At 39.5% G+C, this 25,876-nt stretch overlaps 2 protein-coding genes and 2 long non-coding RNA genes across 18 annotated transcripts; 2 read left to right on the top strand and 2 right to left on the bottom strand.

Annotated features, from left to right (window-relative positions):
• Positions 1–1,861: 1,861 nt before the first annotated feature.
• On the top strand, positions 1,862–20,855 carry LOC114441293 (mucin-5AC-like). 10 transcript variants are annotated; one of them, XM_028414139.1, is made up of 41 exons: positions 1,862–1,972; positions 3,379–3,428; positions 3,588–3,623; positions 4,289–4,885; positions 6,787–6,915; positions 7,360–7,446; positions 7,807–8,061; positions 8,419–8,559; positions 8,786–8,925; positions 9,028–9,092; positions 9,239–9,387; positions 9,513–9,569; positions 9,704–10,021; positions 10,361–10,501; positions 10,728–10,867; positions 10,970–11,034; positions 11,181–11,329; positions 11,455–11,511; positions 11,646–11,900; positions 12,174–12,395; positions 12,501–12,806; positions 13,033–13,172; positions 13,316–13,380; positions 13,489–13,637; positions 13,762–13,818; positions 14,026–14,201; positions 14,625–15,105; positions 15,275–15,414; positions 15,884–15,948; positions 16,164–16,312; positions 16,436–16,489; positions 16,629–16,925; positions 16,992–17,216; positions 17,386–17,546; positions 18,015–18,079; positions 18,309–18,457; positions 18,585–18,638; positions 18,833–19,461; positions 19,635–19,699; positions 19,797–19,942; positions 20,031–20,855. In XM_028414139.1, exons 2-41 carry the CDS (start codon positions 3,395–3,397, stop codon positions 20,126–20,128), a joined length of 6,708 nt encoding a protein of 2,235 aa, XP_028269940.1. In that variant the 5' UTR covers positions 1,862–1,972; positions 3,379–3,394; the 3' UTR covers positions 20,129–20,855. The 10 variants fall into 10 exon arrangements, with proteins under 10 accessions (XP_028269940.1, XP_028269949.1, XP_028269930.1 ...); XM_028414148.1 differs by having other exon boundaries at positions 14,026–14,175; positions 14,809–15,105; positions 16,629–17,216; XM_028414129.1 differs by having other exon boundaries at positions 14,026–14,175; positions 14,659–15,105; positions 16,629–17,216.
• LOC114441356 (uncharacterized) lies at positions 7,207–7,653 on the bottom strand. Its single transcript, XR_003671262.1, has 3 exons — positions 7,620–7,653; positions 7,357–7,411; positions 7,207–7,217 (listed from the first exon to the last, which is right to left on the bottom strand). It is a non-coding gene; the product is annotated as an uncharacterized LOC114441356 (long non-coding RNA).
• Positions 9,941–17,164, bottom strand: LOC114441336 (uncharacterized). 6 transcript variants are annotated; one of them, XR_003671259.1, is made up of 7 exons: positions 17,119–17,164; positions 14,711–14,773; positions 14,522–14,563; positions 14,375–14,392; positions 14,242–14,314; positions 11,656–11,726; positions 9,941–9,986 (listed from the first exon to the last, which is right to left on the bottom strand). It is a non-coding gene; the product is annotated as an uncharacterized LOC114441336 (long non-coding RNA). The 6 variants fall into 6 exon arrangements; XR_003671255.1 differs by having other exon boundaries at positions 17,098–17,150; XR_003671257.1 differs by having other exon boundaries at positions 14,375–14,413; positions 14,456–14,542; positions 17,098–17,150.
• Positions 20,856–24,693: 3,838 nt separating the features above from the next.
• LOC114440744 (5-hydroxytryptamine receptor 4) lies at positions 24,694–25,770 on the top strand. The gene has a single exon (XM_028413214.1). The coding sequence runs from the start codon at positions 24,694–24,696 to the stop codon at positions 25,768–25,770; it is 1,077 nt and encodes a 358-aa protein (XP_028269015.1).
• The last annotated feature ends 106 nt before the right edge of the window (positions 25,771–25,876 follow it).

Here is a 25,876-nt window from a genome sequence, read left to right as displayed (position 1 = left end):
TAGCGTGTTTATGTGCCACACTGCCACTCATGTCTCTTCCCTTCTTGCTCAGTATCATCCCAACGTATGTAACACCAGGAACAAAATCCAAATCAAAAATATAGTTTTTTAAAGAGTTTTTCATCATCTTGAAACATTAATCTATAGTGTTATTTTATAAAAAATAAAGTTGAGTCTTAGTTTAAAGTTAAGGAACTTAATTTCTCGGGTTCAAAAACTTGTATTAGATGAATTTGTAAACTGCAGTCCTTAGGTGTGGGAACCTATATCTGCCTTTGGACTGTAGACGTGTGTCAGAATGGAATTTGTGCAGGGCCTCAAGCCAGAAACCTTTGCAATTGTACAGTCAAAAACTGCTGTACGTTAAAAAAAAGGGATGATATACAGTTGTGGTCTGCACCTGATCTGACGGACGGAGATGCCATCTCGTAGAACCATGACACGTAATTTTTCCTAGAATGCCAAGCTTACAACAAAGGTCAGGTCCGTATTACTTTCTCAAAGGTCTTTCAGCACTAGTTAAATTAGGGTAGCTAGACTCTCAATTAAAAGGATTTTACTGCGATATGGGAGCAATAAAGGTAGAAAGCATCAAGCATGGATAAACATGTAGCAATGTGAGCTGTATCAGTCATTCAGGTACTGGAACCAAAACAAAAACACTGGTCTGTTCACACACTGCTTAACAATAGCAGTGTGTGAATAGTCTGTGCACAATTTTGTAGTGCTGTTCGAATCTGGAGTTACAACATAGAGAAACTTGATGTTTTTTTTTTCATTTTCCCCATTGAGTTCACAGCCTATACTGTAGTCTAATGATCCATTCAAGGAATACATTGAACTACAGTAGCCATATGGTGTGAGCTCAAAGGCGGCTGCATATTTGTTTTCACTGTGACAATTTGCTATTGTTACTTTTCATGAGTGCACGACTTGCTAAAACAACACTATCTGGTAGGATTAAGCCTGCACATCTCTTCATATAACTAAAGTACCTGCCTTACAATGTAAAAACATACCAAGAGTATGTAGCATTTCTGTTCACACTCTGTCATGTATTGTTTGTCTTTTTTGTCAACTGTAATGTCACGGCAACAAATGGCAGCGTGTGGAAGCCCTACCACAGCACTTGAAGTTCACAGTGTGAACTTAAAATTGTGAATGTGTGTCTAGTCCATATGTGTGTGTCAAGTGTGTGTATCTTTTGTGTTTGTGCTCTTACATTATAAGGGTAGAATGTGTTTTGATGCACTGATTTTGGCACAAATGTTGTAGTTTCTGAAAAGGCTGTTGTTCTGAGTTTCTTGTGCGTGACCATTGCCTTGTTCGTGTCGTGTCCGTTTAAACCCTGGTTATTTCAAAGAGTGGCAAAGAGGTGGAGGGTGAGCGGAGCTGAAGTGAGTGGTCAGCCATGGAATCAGAAACACAATGTCAAAAGGAAGTACGTAACCTGACACACACTGTCACTCGAAGCAGTCACCCCCTTAATTATTTAAATATTTTTGTAAAACTCATAATGTAAATGATAAAGAGCAGGAAACCAGCGGGACTTGTATCATTTGTAGATTCACCGGGCGATCGAAACCTGCTGCGGCTCATCATCGTTATTATGAAAAATCAAAAATATCATTTAAAATTTCAGTCTCACAGTCGAGCGTAAATAATAAGTTTTGACAAATCTAAGCTGGCACAAGTGGTTGAAACCCTTGTGACGCCACAGAAATGTTTGGAATAACAACGCCCCCCTCTTTTTGTTTTACATTTTGCCTTAAGCGTCAGATCATTCTACAGCAAAACGAGTCTTGCAAGTTGTGTCATACATTTAAAAAGCAAGATTTTCTTGTCCTGCTCAGAAAAACCCCAGCCACTCACACCTCTTCACTTCCATTTTTCACTTGGGGAGATAAGGTGTCAGTTGTCTTCTGATCCTGCTGTAAAAAGAATATTGCTGCACAGTTGGACTCCACTAGGGGTAAGTTTTATTTATTCATTTATTTATTTTACAATAAATATCACAGAATACAAATGTACACCAAGTACTAAACGCAAAAAAAAAAAAGATTTTACATCACACTAATTTATTTTACAATTGAATTCCGATTTGTGTGTGCTTTGAAAAAAAAGCATCAGTGAATCACTGATTTAGTATTTTGGGATTCTCTCCTGCCTCAGTAAATTTAAATTGAACTGATTTCTAATTTTGAGTCTTTTTTTGGTTGATTGTTTTTTCAAATTTTTTTCAAAAAGTTGAGAAAAAAGAGATTGTGGCTTATCAACATATGACACATTTGTTGGTGCATTTAATTGTATTTATGATATCATATTATATTATATTAAAAGTTGAATTTGAATCACTTGTCAAAGCAGATTTACCTTCTACTACCAGCTTACTTGCATTTAGTTCCTGTGCCTTTGTGTGTGAGGAGGCTGACCCTGATACATCACGAAAAAAGAGAAAACAAAAAGTTGCTGTCTACAGAGACATCAGTCTGCCAAATATCCCGGCAGTTCCATATGGATTAACTTTCAGAATGTGTTAACAAAAAATGATGTGAATTAGGCTAAGATAGATGTTATTAGTCTGAGTTCTACATTTTTTTCTTATAACTTGCCCGGTCCTCACCCTTCCTTGGTATTTGCATGGCACTTGATGTCTTGACAAGGAAACAAAAAGAATATTTCGCTACAGAGATCAGTCAACCGTGTATGAGTACCTGATGTGTGCTTTGTATTTACACTGATGGATTGCACCAGTTGGCTTCTCAGGGTGTGGTGACTTTATGAGCATCCATCAGCTGGAAATGATTGATAATAGGTGACATAACTCATCTCAGGTGACTTGACTTACAAATTAAAAATCGCTTTTAATTGGAGAAGAAGCAAGTGCAACAAAGTTTAATAATAATTATCTTTATTTGTAGAGTACTTTTTTAAAATCAAAGTTACAAAGGGATTTACAAAGATAGCAATTATAATGAATTAAAACAAAATAAAAAGGAAAAATAAACCTATCCAACCTAATCCAAGTAGAGATTACAATCAAATAATACAAATATACCATTTCTTATTATGTAACAATAATTTCCCTATGAATATGATATGAAAGCAGCCTATTGAGATGGAAACTGGAAACCTTGGAAGTGTTAAGACATCTTTTAAGAAAAAAAACATGACAAATATTAACATTTGGTGCAACTACAGTCATTGAGTCAAAAGCACTTTGGTCTTTTATATTTGAGTTGCATTATTATAGAACACCGGATTTTAATTGAATTTGAATTATGTCATGCCAGTAACATGCATGTGAAGTGAAATCCTTAAGTGTGTGTATTGTGTTCTGCGTGTGAAAATGTACTTATTGTGACATTAATTTCACAGGAAAAAGACACACAGAATGGAACGTCTCCTATTTCTGCTTCTATTAGCAGGTAATTTGTTGGAGTGTGTGCATCTATATATCTGTCTGTCTATCTATCTGTCTGTCTGTCTGTCTGTCTATCTATCTGCAAATGTATGCTTTTTATAAACATTGTATTCTGAAATATTCAGAATTCAGATTTGATCAATAAGAATATTTTGCTCAACAGGACTAGTGGGAACATCTGCTGCAACTAACACAACAGGTAACATAATCTCTATGGAGTCATGAGAAGTTTAATTCTAAATCAAATAAAGTGAGTACATGAAAGATGGAAGGATCCAGATTTAGAATCCAGAAATAAACATTCCACTATCACAGAACTATCACGTGATAGTTATAGTGGCTTATCTTATCTTGTCACAAATAAGAGTCATTTATTTTGGCCAAGAGACAATTATATTCATTATAAAATGTCTTAGTTTAGTCTAAATTTGTAAGGAGAGTTTGGACTGTAAAGGTATATCATACCATATAGAAATCCTTTAGGTAGGGTAGGAGTTGTAATACAACATTGAAAAAAAAAAAGAAGTCCTGTAATGCACAACACACACCACCAGAGGGCAGTTATGATACAGGTACCGGGTGGAACAAACAGAGTAATAAGCTCAAACAATAAAACAGGGTGAAGATTTAACTAAATGAAATCATTGAGGTTTTCAATACATTAGGCTAAAATAAAAATTCAAATGTTGGTTTCTGTAATTCTCTTGCAGACAGTAAGATTTTTGTTCAGCATTTTTAATTTCCTCTGGTTTGATATTTTACTGTACATGATTTGTTATTTTTCAATCTAAAGTTCTTTCTTTGTGAAATGCACTTTGTGTATACTGGGTTATCGGCACAAACTTTGTTATTACTTTTTATTAGGGTCTGCCAGTGTAAATACAACAGCAACCAATGAAACCACAGCAACAGTCAACTCTACACCGATACCGGCTGTCAACGAATCCACAACAGAACCCAACATAACAACACCAACCGCCAACGAAAACTCAACAACAGGCAATTTGACTACACCGGCCGGCAATGAAACCTCAACGGCACACAATATAACAACGCCAGCCGCCAACGAAACCTCAACAACAGGCAATTTGACAACACCGGCCGCCAACGAAACTTCAACGGTACACAACATAACAACGCCAGCCGCCAACGAAACCTCAACAACAGGCAATTTGACTACACCGGCCGGCAAGGAAAACTTAATGGCACACAACATAACAACGCCAGCCGCCAACGAAACCTCAACAACAGGCAATTTGACAACACCAGCCGCCAACGAAACTTCAACAACAGGTAATTTGACAACACCGGCCGCCAACCAAACTTCAACTGTACACAACATAACAACGCCATCTGCCAACGAAACTTCAACAACAGGCAATTTGACCACACCGGCCGGCAACGAAACCTCGACAGCACACAACATAACAACACCATTTGCCAGCACGACCTCAGCACCAGGTAACATTACTTTACCAGCAATCAATGTAACAACACCACTCAGTTCAACCACACTTCCTGCCAATATGACTATGCCGCCAATCAATGCAACCATACAACCTTTGAACATGACAACACCGCCGATTAATTCAACTACACTGCTAGGCAATATCACAACACCGCTAAACAATGCAATCACACCACCACTCAATGTGACGGCAGCACCACTTAATTCAACTACACAACTAGATATCATAACATCACCACAAATCACGCCACTAGTCAGTGCAGCAACACCTGTGCTCAATAGGACTACACCATCACTCAATGCAACGACAGCCCCCATCAATGCAACATCGCCACCAGTCAACATCAACATGAATACACTACCCGCCAATGCAGCCTTAGCACCACTCAACATGACTTCACTGTCAATCAATGCAACAACACCCTCTGTCAATGCCACAACACCTGCAGGTGTTATGACTACACCATCACCCAACGAAACCACACTCCCTCTCAATGCCACCTCATCAGCAGTCAACATTACACCCACTAATTCAACTTCAGTACCATACAACATGATGTTATCAGTCAATGCAACTACACTACCTTTTTACATGTCTACACCACCCATAAACACAACCACACTGCTGGGTAACATGACATCACCACAAATCAATGTAACAATGCCACCAGTCAATGCAGCAACACCTGTGCTCAACATGACTACACCATCACTTAACGCAACATCGTCACCAGACGTCACCACACCCCCTGCCAGTACAACTACATTGCCATTCAACATTACTACACTATCCACCAACGCAACCTCAGCACCAGTCAACATGACATTGTCACCAGTGAATTTAACCACAATATATGCAACATCACCAGTCAGTGTAACTGCACTCCCCATGAATATGACTATGCCACCTATCGACGCAACCTCATCCCCCACCCACACAACCATGTTACCAGTCAACATTACTACAGTCCACATCAACATGACTACACCACCTACCAATGCAACCTCAGCACCACTCAACACGACATTATCACCAGTGAATGCAACCACACTACCAGGTAACATGACTTCACCACCTTTTATTATGACTACACCACCTATAAACACAACCACACTGCTAGGTAACATGACTTTGGCACTAATCAATGCAACCAAACCACTAGTTTATGTGAATTCACCACTATTCAATGTAACCTTGGTGCAGGTCAACACCTGCAGTCAAGATTACTACACCACCACTTAAAGCCACCACAACACCAATTTTCGTAACCACTCAACCAGTCATCACAATTTGTCTCCAAACATTCAACAACCACCAGGACTGCAGCACCATTCTGTAAAACAACACCCCAGTCAACATGGCTACATATCAGTTGACACAACTTTACCACTACTCAACGTAACACTGACAATAATCATAATACGCGAATGCAACCATACCCCTGACTGACACAACCTTGTCACCACTCAATGTAACCACACTCTCTAACATAACTACACCACCACTTTGCACAACCTCATCATCAGGCAGCATGACGTCATTACCAGTCAATGTAACCACACCACAAGGTAACATTACTTCACTACCAATAAATGTAACAATGCCATTAGTCAGTGCAGTAACATCACCAGTCAACACCACCTGACACAACCTCACCAACTTCACCCAGCACAATGACATTGCTTGGAAATGGAACCCGTGCCACACCTACCTACTATGTCACTGCATTTGTTGTAATTGTCTTAGTACTTACTGAAACTTCATTACCATCAATGAAACACTGGGATCACACTTACATCAATAAATGCTGCTGCACACCGTACCTTTTTAACCTTAGTAATAATAAGTTTACTCTGTGTGTTCTTTCTCTTGTCAATTTTGCAACCACAACAGCTCACAACATAACTACACCATCACTCAATGAAACTTCACCACTATTTAACGTGACTACACCATCAATCAATGGAACAACACCGTCTCACCTCAACGCAACCTTGCCAGCCAGCACAACTGCACAACCAGGTAATATGACTTCATTATCAGTCAATACAACCTTACCTGCCATTCACTGCCATTGTATCATTTACATCAGCATCTTAACAATGAACAAATGAAACATTATCATCTTTTAGGTTCTGACAGCAACAACACATTGCTTCAATAGTTTTTATTCTTTCATAAATACTTGTACTTATTATGTCACCTTTAGGTCTAATTTAATTAACTAATTTATTTCATGAAATCACATCAACCTTACCACCAGTCACCACAACCTCACAAGTGAATGTGACTACAGCACCACCAGATAATGCATACAACCCCAGCTGGTGAGAAGCATTGCACAACCAGTTAGCTTACACTTAATGGATTGACAGGAATATAGAAATATGTTTAGGATTGCTCATGCAAACTCTGCCAACTTTTATGCTTTACTTAAATAACTGTCTTATTTAATTTGACCACCAGTTATCACAACCTCACCACCAGTCAATGCAACCTCACCACCAGTCAACACAATCTCACCACCAGTCAACGAAACTACAGGGTTACCAGGTAATACAACCTCTCCACCATTCAACATGACAGCACCACAACTGCTAAATGTTACAACATCAACAGTCAATACAACATTACAAGCACTCAACGCAACCTCACCACCACTCAATGCAACCTTACCACCAGTCAACATGACAACACCTCCAATCAACATGACAACACCACTCAACGCAACCTCACCACCAGCCAATGCAACTTCACCACCAGTCAACATGACAGCAGCACCACCAGTCAACACAACCCCACCACCCATCAATGTCACCTCACCACCATTCAACATGACAACACCACAACCACCATTCAATATCACCACACCACTCTTCAATGCAACCTCTCCACCTGTCAATGTGACTACAGGACCAGCAGGTAATGCAACCTCACCACAAGTTAACATAACAGCGGCACCACCCAGTGTCACCACAGCACCCTCACCACCAGTCAACTTGACAACAGCAACACCACTCAGTGTCTCCACACCACCAGTTGATGCAACCTCACCACCACTCAATGCAACCTCACCACCAGTCAATGCCACCTCACCACCAGTCAATGCAACCTCACCACCAGTCAACACAATCTCACCACCAGTCAATGAGACTACAAGGGTACCAGGTAATACAACTTCTCCACCAATCAACATGACAGCACCACAACTGCTAAATGTTACAACACCAACAGTCAATACATTACAAGCACTCAACGCAACCTCACCACCACTCAATGCAACCTTACCACCAGTCAACATGACAACACATCCAATCAACATGACAACACCACTCAACGCAACCTCACCACCAACCAATGCAACTTCACCACCAGTCAACATGACAGCAGCACCACCAGTCAACACAACCCCACCACCCATCAATGTCACCTCACCACCATTCAACATGACAACACCACAACCACCATTCAATATCACCACACCACTCTTCAATGCAACCTCTCCACTTGTCAATGTGACTACAGGACCACCAGGTAATGCAACCTCACCACAAGTTAACGTAACAGCAACACCACTCAGTGTCTCCACACCACCCATCAATGCAACATCACCACAAGTCAATGCAACATCATTACCACCAACACCAATCACTACGCCTTTGCCAGGTAATAAATATTTTCCCACAACCACTATTTTACTGCAGTCTTGTTATTTGTGTGACCATTTTTTCAATTTAACAATGAGTAAATGTAAAATTAACATCTTTCAGGTACAAAGGCAGCAACACCTACACATTACCTTGTCAGCACCTTGCATGTCTTTACTATGTATCTGTCATTAAGTGGAACTTCAGTATTTGTTAACACAGCATATTTTGCTGTCTCTTTGCAGCTACAACCACAACAACAGCTGCCCCAAAACAAGAGCCTAAAATTTCTTTGGGATTTAAGATGGATCAAAACTTCACAGAAGCACTTTCAAATAAAAGTTCATCACAGTTCAGAGAACTAGAAAGCCAAGTAGCCACAGCGGTAAGTTACGCTTCTCAGTCATTGTTAATATTGTATTAACTATTTATTAAATAGATCGTGAAACTATATTAAACTTACTTATCCTATTTAAATGATTCACAGCTCGATCAGGTGTATTCAAAACAATATGGAGAGAGCTTCAATCGGACTGTCATCAAAGGTTTCAGGTATGAAATATTACTTCATATTATGAAGCCTGATTTTCAAGACATACAATTTTATGAACAGATGAAACTAGTTTCACTTAAGTTGTCGCTGCCAAATTCCAAATAAAAACAAAGCATAACATTATCTTAAACATTTATCTTTCCAGCCAAGGATCTATTGTGGTAGATGCTGAGCTGATCTTCAACACCGTGACAGCCCTACCAAATGCCAGTTCTGTAAGTGACACTTTGAAGACTGCTGTATCCAATGCAAACATTACCCTCCCTGTCACCGCATCATCCATTACTGCTGCAGGTAAGACTTCATATTATTGATCACATTTGAGTAAAGAAGTATTGCAGACACATGCTAAATATAGCATAGCATTAACATGTTTAAAAAAACAAAAGAATGACATGCGTTGTAACTGTAACTTTCAGTTGTGTTGCCACTAACTGAAGTTCCAACCACACCTGCAACTTCTACAACCCCAGCTGGTGAGAAGCATGGCACAACCAGTTAACTTACACTTAATGGATTGACAGAAATATAGAAATATATTAATGATTGTTCATGCAAACTCTGTTGCCTTCTATGCTTAAATAACTATCTTATTTAATTTGACCACCAGTTATCACAACCTCACCACCAGTCAATGCAACCTCACCACAAGTCACCACAACCTCACCACCAGTCAATGCAACCTCACCACCCGTCAATGCAACCTCACCACAAGTCACCACAACCTCACCACCAGTCAATGCAACCTCACCACCTGTCAATGCAACCTCACCACAAGTCACCACAACCTCACCACCAGTCAATGCAACCTCACCACCCGTCAATGCAACCTCACCACCAGTCAACACAATCTCGCCACCAGTCAACACAACCTCACCACCAGTCAACACAATCTCACCACCAGTCAATGAGACTACAAGGGTACCAGGTAATACAACCTCTCCACCACTCAACATGACAGCACCACAACTGCTAAATGTTACAACACCAACAGTCAATACAACATTACAAGCACTCAATGCAACTTCACCACCAGTCAACATGACAACACCTCCAGTCAACATGACAACACCACTCAACACAACCTCACCACCAGCCAATGCAACTTCGCCACCATTCAACATGACAACAGCACCACCAGTCAACACAACCCCACCACCCATCAATGTCACCTCACCACCATTCAACATGACAACACCACAACCACCATTCAATATCACCACACCACTCTTCAATGCAACCTCTCCACTTGTCAATGTGACTACAGGACCACCAGGTAATGCAACCTCACCACAAGTTAACGTAACAGCAACACCACTCAGTGTCTCCACACCACCCATCAATGCAACATCACCACAAGTCAATGCAACATCATTACCACCAACGCCAATCACTACGCCTTTGCCAGGTAATAAATATTTTCCCACAACCACTATTTTACTGCAGTCTTGTTATTTGTGTGACCATTTTTTCAATTTAACAATGAGTAAATGTAAAATTAACATCTTTCAGGTACAAAGACAGCAACACCTACACATTACCTTGTCAGCACCTTGCATGTCTTTACTATGTATCTGTCATTAAGTGGAACTTCAGTATTTGTTAACACAGCATATTTTGCTGTCTCTTTGCAGCTACAACCACAACAACAGCTGCCCCAAAACAAGAGCCTAAAATTTCTTTGGGATTTAAGATGGATCAAAACTTCACAGAAGCACTTTCAAATAAAAGTTCATCACAGTTCAGAGAACTAGAAAGCCAAGTAGCCACAGCGGTAAGTTACGCTTCTCAGTCATTGTTAATATTGTATTAACTATTTATTAAATAGATCGTGAAACTATATTAAACTTACTTATCCTATTTAAATGATTCACAGCTCGATCAGGTGTATTCAAAACAATATGGAGAGAGCTTCAATCGGACTGTCATCAAAGGTTTCAGGTATGAAATATTACTTCATATTATGAAGCCTGATTTTCAAGACATACAATTTTATGAACAGATGAAACTAGTTTCACTTAAGTTGTCGCTGCCAAATTTCAAATAAAAACAAAGCATAACATTATCTTAAACATTTATCTTTCCAGCCAAGGATCTATTGTGGTAGATGCTGAGCTGATCTTCAACACCGTGACAGCCCTACCAAATGCCAGTTCTGTAAGTGACACTTTGAAGACTGCTGTATCCAATGCAAACATTACCCTCCCTGTCACCGCATCATCCATTACTGCTGCAGGTAAGACTTCATATTATTGATCACATTTGAGTAAAGAAGTATTGCAGACACATGCTAAATATAGCATAGCATTAACATGTTTAAAAAAACAAAAGAATGACATGCGTTGTAACTGTAACTTTCAGTTGTGTTGCCACTAACTGAAGTTCCAACCACACCTGCAACTTCTACAACCCCAGCTGGTGAGAAGCATGGCACAACCAGTTAACTTACACTTAATGGATTGACAGAAATATAGAAATATATTAATGATTGTTCATGCAAACTCTGTTGCCTTCTATGCTTAAATAACTATCTTATTTAATTTGACCACCAGTTATCACAACCTCACCACCAGTCAATGCAACCTCACCACAAGTCACCACAACCTCACCACCAGTCAATGCAACCTCACCACCTGTCAATGCAACCTCACCACAAGTCACCACAACCTCACCACCAGTCAATGCAACCTCACCACCCGTCAATGCAACCTCACCACCAGTCAACACAATCTCGCCACCAGTCAACACAACCTCACCACCAGTCAACACAATCTCACCACCAGTCAATGAGACTACAAGGGTACCAGGTAATACAACCTCTCCACCACTCAACATGACAGCACCACAACTGCTAAATGTTACAACACCAACAGTCAATACAACATTACAAGCACTCAATGCAACTTCACCACCAGTCAACATGACAACACCTCCAGTCAACATGACAACACCACTCAACACAACCTCACCACCAGCCAATGCAACTTCGCCACCATTCAACATGACAACACCACAACCACCATTCAATATCACCACACCACTCTTCAATGCAACCTCTCCACCTGTCAATGTGACTACAGGACCACCAGGTAATGCAACCTCACCACAAGTTAACATAACAGCGGCACCACCCAGTGTCACCACACCAACCATCAATGCAACATCACCACAAGTCAATGCAACATCATCACAAGTCAACACAATCTCGCCACCAGTCAACACAACATCACCACCAGTCAACACAACCTCACCACCAGTCAACACAATCTCACCACCAGTCAATGAGACTACAAGGGTACCAGGTAATACCTCTCCACCACTCAACATGACAGCACCACAACTGCTAAATGTTACAACACCAACAGTCAATACAACATTACAAGCACTCAATGCAACTTCACCACCAGTCAACATGACAACACCTCCAGTCAACATGACAACACCACTCAACACAACCTCACCACCAGCCAATGCAACTTCACCACCATTCAACATGACAACACCACAACCACCATTCAATATCACCACACCACTCTTCAATGCAACCTCTCCACCTGTCAATGTGACTACAGGACCACCAGGTAATGCAACCTCACCACAAGTTAACGTAACAGCGGCACCACCCAGTGTCACCACACCAACCATCAATGCAACATCACCACAAGTCAATGCAACATCATCACCACCAACACCAATCACTACGCCTTTGCCAGGTAATAAATATTTTCCCACAACCACTATTTTACTGCAGTCTTGTTATTTGTGTGACCATTTTTACAATTTAACAATGAGTAAATGTAACATTAACATCTTTCAGGTACAAAGACAGCAACACCTACACATTACCTTGTCAGCACCTTGCATGTCTTTACTATGTACCTGCCATTAAGTGGAATTCCAGTATCTGTTGACACAGCATATTTTGCTGTCTTTTTGCAGCTACAACTACAACAACCGCTGCCCCAAAACGAGAGCCTAAAATTTCTTTGGGATTTAAGATGAATCAAACCTTCACAGAAGCACTTTCAAATAAAAGTTCTTCAGAGTTCAGAGAACTAGAAAGCAAAGTAGCCACAGTGGTAAGTTATCAGATGTGTTTCTTTTCTTCTTTCTTTTCATTTTTGACGTCTCTTCTCAGTCCTTGTTAATATTGTATTAACTATTTATTAAATAGATCGTGAAACTATATTAAACTTACTTATCCTATTTAAATGATTCACAGCTCGATCAGGTGTATTCAAAACAATATGGAGAAAGCTTCAATCGGACTGTCATCAAAGGTTTCAGGTATGAAATATTACTTTGTATTATGAAGCCTGATTTTCAAGACCTACAATTTTATGAACAGATGAAAAAAACAAAGCATAATATTACCTTAAACATTTGGCTTTCCAGACAAGGATCTATTGCGGTAGATGCTGAGCTGATCTTTAACAATGTGACAACCCTACCAAATGCCAGTTCTGTAAGTGACACTTTGAAGACTGCTGTATCCAACTCAAACATTACCCTCCCTGTCACTACATCATCCATTACTGTTGAAGGTAAGACTTCATATTATTGATCACATTTGAGTAAAGGAGTATTGCAGACACATGCTAAATATAGCATGGCATTAACATATTTAAAAAACAAAAGAATGACATGTGTTGTAACTGTAACTTTCAGTTGTGTTGCCACCAACTGAAGTTCCAACCACACCTGCAACTTCTACAACCCCAGCTGGTGAGAAGCATTGCACAACCAGTTAACTTACACTTAATGGATTGACAGAAATATAGAAATATGTTTAGGATTGCTCATGCAAACACTGCCACCTTTCATGCTTTACTTAAATATTTTTGTTAATTTATTGAATTAAATACAAGTTGCATTGCAATATTTATTGATGCTCCATTTGTTTGGCTTCTGCTTCTACTGCTTTCACATCAGGACCCAATACAACTGCAGCCACAACTGCATCCACAACTGTATCCGCAGCCCCAAATGTGACCGCAGCCCTAAACGTGACCGCAGCCCCAACCTTACCTACAGTCAATGTGACTACAGGACCACCAGTCAACGAAACTACAGGGTTACCAGGTAATGCAACCTCTCCACAAATCAACATGACAGCACCACCACTGCAGTCCAATACAACATTACAACCACTCAACGCAACCTCACCACCCATCAACACCACGTCACCACCGGTCAACATAACAACAACCCTCAACGCAACCTCACCACCCATCAACACCACGTCACCACCGGTCAACATAACAACAACCCTCAACACAACCTCACCATTCAGCGCAACCTCACCACCACTCAACACAACCTCAGCACCATTCAACACAACCCCACCACTACTCAACGCAACCTCACCACCGGTCAACACAACCTCACCACCAGTCAACATAACTACAGGGCTACCAAGTAATGCAACCTCACCACCACTCAACACAACCTCACCACCACTCAACACAACCTCACCACCACTCAACGTATCTACGGGACTACCAGGTAATGCAACCTCTCCACAAATCAACATGACAGCACCACCACTGCTAAATGTTACAACAGTCAATACAACATTGCAACCACTCAACACAACCTCACCACCAGTCAGCGCAACCTCAGCACCATTCAACACAACCCCACCACCACTCAACGCAACCTCAACACCACTCAACACAATCTCACCACCAGTCAATGTAACTATGGGGCAACTAGGTAATGCAACCTCTCCACAAATCAACATGACAGCACCACCACTGCTAAATGTTACAACACCAACAGTCAATACAACATTACAATCACTCAATGCAACCTCACCACCCATCAACTCTACCTCCCCACTGGTCAACATAACAACAACCCTCAACACAAGCTCACCACCACTCAACACAAGCTCACCACCACTCAACACAACCTCACCACCAGTAAATGCAACTTCACCACCCATCACCACCATCTCACCATCTGTCAATGCCACTTCACCGCCTCTGCTAACCACTACAGCATTGGCAGGTAATGGATACAAAAACAATATATGACAACATTTTCTACCATTTATTTAACCAATCATCTTTCATGTACAGCAACACCATCACATTGCTTTGCATGTCTTTACCACATACCTGCTGTTAGTGTAACTTCAGTTTTTGTTGACACAGTGCCTTTTCTGACTTTTTTGCAGCTACAACCACAACAACAACTGCCCCACCACAAGAGAAAACAATCATTTTGGGATTTAAGCTGATTCAAAACTTCATAGAAGCACTTGCAGACACATCTTCAAAAGAGTTCAAAGAACTATCAGATAAAGTAATCACAGCGGTAAGTTATCAGATGTGTTTCTTTTCATTTTTAACATCTGTACCCAATCCTTGTTACAATTGTATTAACTATTCATTCAATAGATCTTTAGTCAAATGAGTTTTCATTGAGATTGTGGGATTATATAGATAAAACTTTGACCTGTAATGACAGCAACTTTTTTTATATTTGGTGGGTAAGAGACAATCTATCAGGAAATGACTCATTTTATCTTAAATGTAAAGAAACAACAGTTTAAACAACTAGAAAAAAAGTAACCCCAGCAATGTTAAGGTTGTTAAAAATGTTTTGTTGATAGACATTTTGATGAAGAAGTTTTCCTTGAGAATCTGAAACAGGATAAAATAGCACCTGTAGTGAAACCAGGGTATTATTCACTCTGATGTGATGGCTAATAGGATATTGAACAGCCTAAAAATCATTCTATTAAATATAAATAAATATTTTTTTTCAAAAACTTCATTCACAGCTCACTCAGGTCTATTCAAAAAGATTTGGATCCAGGTTCCGTCGTTGTGTCGTCAGGCGTTTCAGGTATTAAACATTGTTTCAAAAATATTATTATACCAACTTTTACTCATAGTAATAAAGTGTTGCATTTTTCTGTTATGATATTCTCTATCAAAATATTTTATACTGTACCATACCATTTTTCATGAACTGATAAAACTAGCTTCACTTAACTTGTCAGTAATGGACAAATTCCAAATAAAATGAAAGCATAATTATCTTAAACATGTCTGTTCCAGGCAAGGATCTGTTGTGGTAGATGCTGAACTGATCTTCAGCAATGATACAGACACACCAAATACCAGTTCTGTAGTCGAAACTTTGCAGACTGCTGTATCCAGTGCAAACTTTAACCTCTCTGTGAGCAATTCATCCATTACTGCTGAAGGTAAGACTTCATATCATTGATCACATTTAAGTACAGGAGTATTGCAGACACATGCTAAATATAGCATGACATATCGTATTTAAAAAACAAAAGAATGACATATGTTGTAACTGTAACTTTCAGTGTTGCAACCAACTGAAAATCCAACCACACCTGCAGCTTCTACAACCCCAGCTGGTGAGAAGCATTGCACAACCAGTTAACTTACACTTAATGGATTGACAGTAATATAAAAACATGTTAATGTTTGCTCATGCAAACTTTGGCACATTTTATGCTTTACTTAAATAACTGTCTTATTTAATTTGACCACCAGTTATCACAACCTCGCCACCTGTCAATGCAACCTCACCACCTGTCAATGCAACATCACCACCTGTCAATGCAACCTCACCACCTGTCAATGCAACATCACCACCTGTCAATGCAACATCACCACCTGTCAATGCAACATCACCACCTGTCAATGCAACATCACCACCTGTCAATGCAACCTCACCACCTGTCAATGCAACATCACCACCTGTCAATGTAACCTCACCACCTGTCAATGCAACCTCACCACCAGTCAACACAATCTCACCACCAGTCAACGAAACTACAGGGTTACCAGGTAATGCAACCTCTCCACAAATCAACATGACAGCACCACCACTGCTAAATGTTACAACACCAACAGTCAGTACAACATTACAATCACTCAACGCAACCTCACCACTGGTCAACGCAACCTCACCACCAGTCAACATAACAACCCTCAACACAACCCCACCATTCAACACAACCTCACCACCACTCAACATAACCTCACCACCAGTCAATGCAACCTCACCACCAGTCAACACCATCTCACCATCTGTCAATGCCACCTCACCGCCTCCGCTAACCCCTACATCATTGGCAGGTAATGAATACAAAAACACTATTTGCCAGCATTTTCTGCCATTTATTTAACCAATCATCTTTCATGTACAGCAACACCATCACATTGCTTTGCATGTCTTTACCACATACCTGCTGTTAGTGTAACTTCAGTTTTTGTTGACATTGTGCCTTTTCTGACTTTTTTGCAGCTACAACAACAACAGCAACCACAACCACAACCACAACAACTGCCCCACCACAAGAGAAAACAATCTTTTTGGGATTTAAGCTGATTCAAAACTTCATAGCAGCACTTACAGACACATCTTCAAAAGAGTTCAAAGAACTATCAGATAAAGTAATCACAGTGGTAAGTTATCAGATGTGTTTCTTTTCATTTTTAACATTTGTACCCAATCCTTGTTACAATTGTAGTCACTATTTATTCAATAAATCTTTAGTCTATTAAGTTTCCTTGAGATTGTGGGATTATATAGATAAAACTTTGACCTGTAATGACAGCAACTTTTTTATATATTTGGTGGGTAAGAGACAATTTTTAGGAAATGACTCATTTTATTTTAAATGTAAAGAAACAACAGTTTAAACAATGAAAAAAAGTAACCCCAGGTTGTTAAGGTTGTTAAAAAAAAATTTTTGTTAGACATTTCGATGAAGAAGTTTTCCTTGAGAATCTGAAAGTGGATAAAATGTTGGCACCTGTAGTGAAACCAGGGTTTTATTCACTGTGATGTGATGGCTAATAGGATTTTGAACAGCCTAAAAATCATTCTATTAAATATAAATAAATATTTTTTTTCAAAAACTTCATTCACAGCTCACTCAGGTCTATTCAAAAAGATTTGGATCCAGGTTCCGTCGTTGTGTCGTCAGGCGTTTCAGGTATTAAACATTGTTTCACATTATATTATTAAAAAATATTATTATACCAACTTTTACTCATAGTAATAAAGTGTTGCATTTTTCTGTTATGATATTCTCTATCAAAACATTTTATACTGTACCATACCATTTTTCATGAACTGATAAAACTAGCTTCACTTAACTTGTCAGTAATGGACAAATTCCAAATAAAATGAAAGCATAATTATCTTAAACATGTCTGTTCCAGGCAAGGATCTGTTGTGGTAGATGCTGAACTGATCTTCAGCAATGATACAGACACACCAAATACCAGTTCTGTAGTCGAAACTTTGCAGACTGCTGTATCCAATGAAAACTTAAACCTCTCTGTGAGCAATTCATCCATTACTGCTGAAGGTAAGACTTCATATCATTGATCACATTTAAGTACAGGATCATTGCAGACACATGCTAAATATAACATGGCATTAACATGTTTAAAAAAAAACAAAAGAATGACATATGTTGTAACTGTAACTTTCAGTATTGCAACCAACTGAAAATCCAACCACACCTGCAGCTTCTACAACCCCAGCTGGTGAGTAGAAATGACACTTACTGGATTGACAGGAATATAAAAAAATTTTTATTATGATTGCTCATGCAAACTCTGCCACCTTTTTATGATTTACTTAAATATTTTTGGTATTAATTCATTGAATTACATACATGTTGCATTGCATATTTGTTGATGCTCCATTGGTTTGGCTTCTGCTTCTACTGCTTTCACAGCCGGATCCAATACAACCGCAGTCACAACTGCATCCACAACTGTAACAGCAGCCCCAAATGTGACCGCAGCCCCAAATGTGACCACAGTCCCAACTACAGCCACAACCGTAGCCCCAAATGTGACCGCAGCCCCAACTACAGCCACAACCGTAGCCCCAAATGTGACCGCAGCCCCAACTACAGCCACAACCGTAGCCCCAAATGTGACCGCAGCCCCAACTACAGCCACAACCGTAGCCCCAAATGTGACCGCAGCCCCAACTACAGCCACAACCGTAGCCCCAAATGTGACCGCAGCCCCAACTACAGCCACAACCGTAGCCCCAAATGTGACCGCAGCCCCAACTACAGCCACAACCGTAGCCCCAAATGTGACCGCAGCCCCAACTACAGCCACAACTGCAGCCCCAAATGTGACCACAGCCACAACTGTTGCCACAAATCCTCCTTCAACTACCACGACCACTACAACTGCTGCAACCACCACAACCACTCCAGGAACAGATCCACCCACACCCACTGAGGGAACTCTCTTCCTCAAGTTTAGTCTCAACCAAACATTTACACAAGAGCTCAATGACTCAACCTCCACTGCTTATAAGACTTTAGCTGCAAAAGTGCTCGAAGAGGTAAGATGTCACAATATGTACTTATATAACAATATGTTTTCACCAAGGAAAAAATTACGGTCCTTTCAAATGAACATGTATTGACAGATTTTAATCTCTTAATCTCGCTATTCTTGGGAATAAACATTTTATGTGAATACTTGTGAATATTTGACAATAACATTGTGTTGCAGGTAAACAAAGCGGCTAGAAAGCTTTATGGCACAAAATTCCTTCGTGCCATTCTCAGGGCATTCAGGTAAAAATCAATTTCGGTCAATCATAATTTTAATATATTTATCATAATTTCATATTTTTATGCTTTAAACTTTTGCTTTCTCTTTTTGTCCCTGTAGGAGTGGATCAGTGATTCCTGAGCTCATTCTTGTGTTCGATAGTAAAAACTCAGTCCCACAATCATCCACAGCAACTTCAGACTTCAACAAAGAACTTACCAGCAGCTCTTCCACCCTGAATGTAATACCAGGCAGCGCCTCTGCAGGTAAGTTACTGTATTAATGATCTAATAATCCTATTGAATATAGTGGGTATTTAAGTGACTAAATCATCTGCTTTTTCTAATATTGTAGAGGTAACATCAGGCAGTCCTCCTCAGTCCACAGTGAGCACACTGGTATTGTTCTCACTGACACTGCTGACAGTGACACAGATGCTGATCAACTTCTAAGCAGAAACACTGACATGCTTTTACTGTACTGTCAAATGTGGAAAAGAGCATGATCACAAAACTGTGTGCAATATGAAAATTTACCAAAGGAAAAGGTCATGTGGTAAAAAAGATGTGTGTATAACAGTTTTTATTCTTTTCCAACTTTGATGTTACATTTTGTTCGGAAACATTTTTTCAGACTCCGGCTTTCTTAATGGCTGTCTTTCAGTGTGTTGTTTTAGAAATGAAGGTTATTTTTTTTAACAATATCCCGAAAGTGCAATTACATTGTGATTGATGTGCTACATATTTATTTCTTATTAATTGTTTGATAGTATTCAGCAGGATGCCTTTCACATCTAAAGCTATTTGGCAGCGAAAATGAAGAAGTGTGCATTTAATGCAAGGTGTCAAAAGCTTATAAAGTAACATGATCTTGATACTGCAAAATAATGAGTTTTCAATTAATTAACACAACAAATATTATCACTAACAAACACAGCCTCCCTGTGAGAATATTGTAGGGTAAGTTTTAGCAATGTGCTGTCTTATACTGTGTGTTGTGTTCCAGTATCAAATGAGTATTGTGGAAAGGACTGCCTTTTTAAATAAGCTGAATAATAGTTTAACATGTCCAGATGTGATTCATTGATTTATTACTTAAAAGCTCCTCCTGAATAATGATCCTTACTGTGTATGACAACTGCAATAATAATCAAGTATTAAACTGTTACCTTCAAAATAAGCATGCAAGTTAATAGCTACATGTTTTTTTAAATACTTTCTTTGCTTTGGTTGCATACCTTTATTGCACACAATGAAAGAATAATCACTGATTTCTATAAAAGTTGAGTTACTTATGTATGTGTAATAGGAAGGACACTCCACCAGAGGGCTCTATTGCCCTGAGGACAATCCAGACTTGTGTTGTGAATGTGAGCTCTGTAGGTCAAGGTCATACAGTCTGACTTTTTTTAAAAAAAAATCCTGTCTATGAGCATAGTTTATGTTTGATATATGAAAGAATAGCCACACACACACATGGCTTATTTATATGAGTTTAAACTTTTTTGATTTAAACTCATGGACATTACTGTATCACTACATTTGTGAAAACAATTGTGAAAAAAGACAGACTGCAAGTACACTCACCTCACTCACACTATAGAACCTTTACCAGGTGTTTCCTTTAGAAAACAAATCAGTTAGAATTATTTAAAAGATTAGTGCAGGAAAAAAGTGTTCATAAGATAATTTTAGCCTGTTAGCATTAGCATAGGTAATTAGCCTGATAAGCTTGTTGGTATACTACTTCTTAAAATGAGAAACTATTTTTGTTTACTTTAGATTTTAATGTACACGCTGTTCAGCCATAACACTATGTCCACATGTTTGCATAGTATATGTCAGCCATGAACAGGCACTGGCATGTTCTTATTCATCTCTAAATGTATTTATATATGTTTTCTTGGTGTACTTTTATTTTTCCTATATTTATTTCCCAAAGCTTTATTTATGCTAGGGTCATATTTTTACCTCGGGTATGCAACAAAAAATGATCACAATCAGCAACATTATACCAAAAGGTCAAATTCTGTGTCTGCATATCTAGGTTGCATCATCACCCTGTTACAATAAGTTCATGTATTCAGTCTGTTCTGCAGGTACAGTTTCAAGAAAGACCAGGAAGTATAGTCAGTGGAATTAATTAATATTTGAAAGACAACCTTCCTGTTCTATTCATTGAAAACATTTACTAGTTTACAGTAGGATAAAATGGGCAGTATCTCTTCATTCTTTTTAATTGTTGAATGTAATTACAAGGAGCTTCATCACAAACTGAAACAATGATGACAAAATTAAAGGATCAAACATTAAATGTTCGCTCCAGTCGCATTAGTCACTATTGCACCCTTTGATAATGAAATGTGTAATCATACAAGATGGGTCACTTCAGCTGCAACAAAGCGCTGGAATCAACCTCTTTCACAGACAAAAGAGCAGATGTGCAGCAGTCTACCGTGCCTGTAAAGCACACTGGCATTACACATATGAATGACTGGTCTGGAAAAAAAAAAAAAAAAGTTATTGAGCTAATGTGCCTTTTTTTTTACTCCCTTCATTAAAAATCCCCCCATGTTTAATTAGAACACATCCGCCACACTTGAGATGCGTCTGTCACTGGCTGAGGCCCAAGGTATCCAAGCACAGCGGGAGTGGCTGTGGTCTACTGCACACTGACACACATGGAAGAGATGATGAAAGCTGTTTTAGGGGCATGTAGAAAAAGTAGTAAACTCATTTAAAATCAAATAAAGTCATATTACAATAGTACTTCAAATAGAAATTGCTGTTGTAAACAATAAGACAGGAAGTGTCATTTTACATTGTGTCCCCTTTGAATGAGTTAAGTTAGAGAGCCTAATGTTTTGCTAAGGAGCAAAATGTTAAATCTGCTGGTGGTGGAAGATCTAACACTAACACAGTGTATGTAGTGTGTATCAATAGTAGTATCAAATGATCTCTTATTTACCAAATATATAAAGATGTCAGGTTTCTCCTATCCAACATGACACTGTATGAACGGTTGAGTCTCTTGCTTTCCGTATCCACAGTCATTTGAATTGGGTTGGCAGGGGAGTTGGCAGCAGACTGTATTTTGTTACTGTGATTATTGTTGCATGCGTTCATTACAGGCCACTTCCCACCTCTCCCATCCCTCTCATCTGTGTAAAAAAAAACAAAGGTTGAGGGAACAGCAGTAGGATACAGGCATGGGGACAGACGATCATCTCTCCTCTCTGCAGGTGAGTGTCATTGTTTTCTGGGGTTTCCGTCCACACCATATTTGAATCAGCTACAGAAGCTATAGCATTTATTTTTAAAATTCACTCTATAGACCCATGAAATAGATACAAACTACTTTTTGCATGTATTTTGTTTGAATAAAAAAGGGACCATAAAGCGCTCTCTAACCTTCCTATTAGTACATTTTGTTTCAGTGTGTGTGTAGTGGTTGCATTGTGTCCTTTCTATTGTCTGTTATTATTTCTGCTGTTGCAGTTGTAACCATCAGATATAAATTGATTTTTGTACACTTAATTACACTTTGCTAGCTTGACAGGAAGACATCAAAAAAGCTTTTGTAATAATGGAGGAGGGGTTGTGTGACCGATAAGATATATCATACAAATTAACACAGTAAAATTCATATTGTATTAGATGAAATTTTATGGATGAAATAGAACAATGATGTGTGCATGGGGGCTGCACTGGAGATGACTGGCCCTCCACTTTGTTGCTAATGATGGAGTACCGCCTGTCTCTCTAAGTGGGGACACAAAGTAAAGGGCACTTCCACCTGCTTTAGCTCAATGAATTATAAACAATACTAAATCTCTGTCCTGATCACATCCCAGTATATTTCATGTAGATCAGCCTTTTATTGCTATATTTAGTAAGTGCCCATGTAACAACCAGTATAATGTGCAGCATTATTCTGATGATTACAGTGAATTGAACCTCTTTAGGATGATGAATCACCATGTCAGGATTAAATTCACTGTAATGAAGGGATCACAGTACATTATCTTTGTATTTCTTTTAGCATTCATTCAGAAAACCACAGTAGCAATCCATTTAGACTTTATAACTTACCTGCAGTAACATGAATGAATGCATGAAATATACCAGGAAAAACAATGGCGGAGAAGCTTGTTGCAGATGAAAGACATTGTTCTGTAACACAGTGTGTTTTCCTGTTGTTTAAAGGTTTACTTATTTTTTAAGTAATTAAGAAGCAAAGAGACACTGGAAATTAAACATATATTCCAAAAAAGGGAAAAAAATGATGAAAAAAAAATGAAGAAATGAATAAGGGTGGTGGGATATTTTGATTTGTAACTTATGGATTGTTTATATCATGAGGTTAGCAGTGGTACAAAGACTTTACATTCTAATCAGAACACTTAGTCTTGATATTTTTGGGTTTTGATAGGCAGTGGTGACCTGACCCACCCAAAATACAAAGATTTGTGTTTTTACGTCATCACCGCTGCATCGTCCCTGTGGTGTTCATTAAAATCTGTTCCAAGTCAGCTGGAGCAGCTGCTCCTTGTTCACTCCACTGCCACAGGAAATCTAATCTGATCCCTGTCAAGTTCTTGGGTGAAATTAAATGCATTAATATTAAATAATAAACCAAATATACATCTATATGTATATCTGTTCCACTCCAACAGACTTGATGATAATGGACTCATTGCTAATGCATATATATCTTCCCTCTCATTGTATCAAGGTCTGTGTTAATGAATAGACCACCAGGGTTTTCTCTACTGAGCCTTTTTTGGCTTTTCCCAGTTCATGTTGCAAACTGCAGCTCACAGTTTAGAGATTAACTGATAATAAGTAACCATGGAGCGGCAATTGAGTGTGAAGCAAACAGAATTCTGGGTGGTTTGTCCACTTGTTTGCTGTTAATGTAGCGTAGTGGAGTGTAAGCAAACTACCTCAATAACTGCTGAGTCATTACTTTAAACTGTATCTGTGTGTTTCGACAGGTTTGATCAGACCGGATAGACATGGATAACAGCAGCTGGGGATGGCTCGGAGATGCCAACACATCTCTTCAGATTGAGATGGAATCCTGCACTACATTGAGGCACCAGTTCTCTCGTGTTTTCCTCTATGCCTTTCTCTCCGTTGGTATCATCTGTACTGTGGTGGGCAACTTCCTGGTGGTCCTGTCCATTGCTTACTTCAAACAGCTGCAGTCGCCCACAAACTCCTTCGTCATGTCCCTGGCGGTGGCTGACTGCCTTGTTGGCCTGGTAGTAATGCCGTATAGCATGATTCGGACTGTGGAGGGATGTTGGTACTTCGGTTCCCTTTTGTGTCGCCTTCACTCTAGCTTAGACGTCATGCTCTGCACAGCCTCAATATTCCACCTCAGCTGCATTTCCTTTGATCGCTATTACGCGGTCTGCAACCCCCTTGTGTACTCCTTAAAGATGTCGCACAGTCGGGTTGCTCTCCTCATTGCTGTATGTTGGATTGTCCCCATGCTCATTTCCTTTGGCCCCATTATGCTGGATCTTCACATTGCTGGCGTAGACGTACCACTTCCAAAAGATGTATGCGTATTCTTGGTCAATCGCATTTATGCCATCATGGCATCTCTGGTTGCCTTTTACTTGCCCATGGCTATCATGCTAGTGGCTTACTGGAAGATATACAAAGCTGCCAAACGACAGGCCAGGCAGATCAGCGCCATGGAAAGTCAGATGGCTGCTGGAGTGGGGAAAGACTCGAGCAGGAAAAAAAGACACAGGAACATGATGAAGAGGGAGAGAAAGGCTGCCAAAACTTTAGGTATCATCATGGGAGTTTTCCTTATCTTCTGGATGCCGTTCTTCACAGTCAACATTGTTGACCCATTCATCGATTACAGTACAGAGGTTGTCATCTGGGACATTTTTTTGTGGTTAGGATATATCAACTCATCTCTAAATCCCTTCCTGTATGGTTTCTTCAACCGTTCCTTTCGTAGGGCGTTCCTTATGTTCATGGGCTGCAGGGTATGCCTGCCTGGGTCGTCCCCTGGGATGGAGCTATCACAGACCAGGAAAGAGGCAAATGAAGGTGCAGGCCAGCCATAAAGTAGAGATTACATCTGTACAGTTTGTGTAGGTTAAGAAGGATCTGGGTTGTATTTTTTGTGAATCAAAGGTGCCATTCACAAAGTTTAAACCTCAACCCTCAACT

This window comes from Parambassis ranga, chromosome 1 (genome assembly GCF_900634625.1).
Source record: "Parambassis ranga chromosome 1, fParRan2.1, whole genome shotgun sequence".
Classification (NCBI taxonomy): Eukaryota; Metazoa; Chordata; class Actinopteri; family Ambassidae; genus Parambassis; species Parambassis ranga.
Note: the sequence above shows the minus strand (reverse complement) of the source record. Positions and strands in the feature narration are given on the sequence as shown.

Coding starts and splice junctions, on each gene's coding strand:
- LOC114440744 (XM_028413214.1), top strand. CDS start 24,694: ATGGATAACAGCAGCTGGGGATGGCTCGGAGATGCCAACACATCTCTT.
- LOC114441293 (XM_028414129.1), top strand. CDS start 3,395: ATGGAACGTCTCCTATTTCTGCTTCTATTAGCAG. Junction 12,807..13,032: donor AATCACTACGCCTTTGCCAG/GTAATAAATATT, acceptor GTCTTTTTGCAG/CTACAACTACAACAACCGCT. Junction 13,381..13,488: donor ACTGTCATCAAAGGTTTCAG/GTATGAAATATT, acceptor TTGGCTTTCCAG/ACAAGGATCTATTGCGGTAG.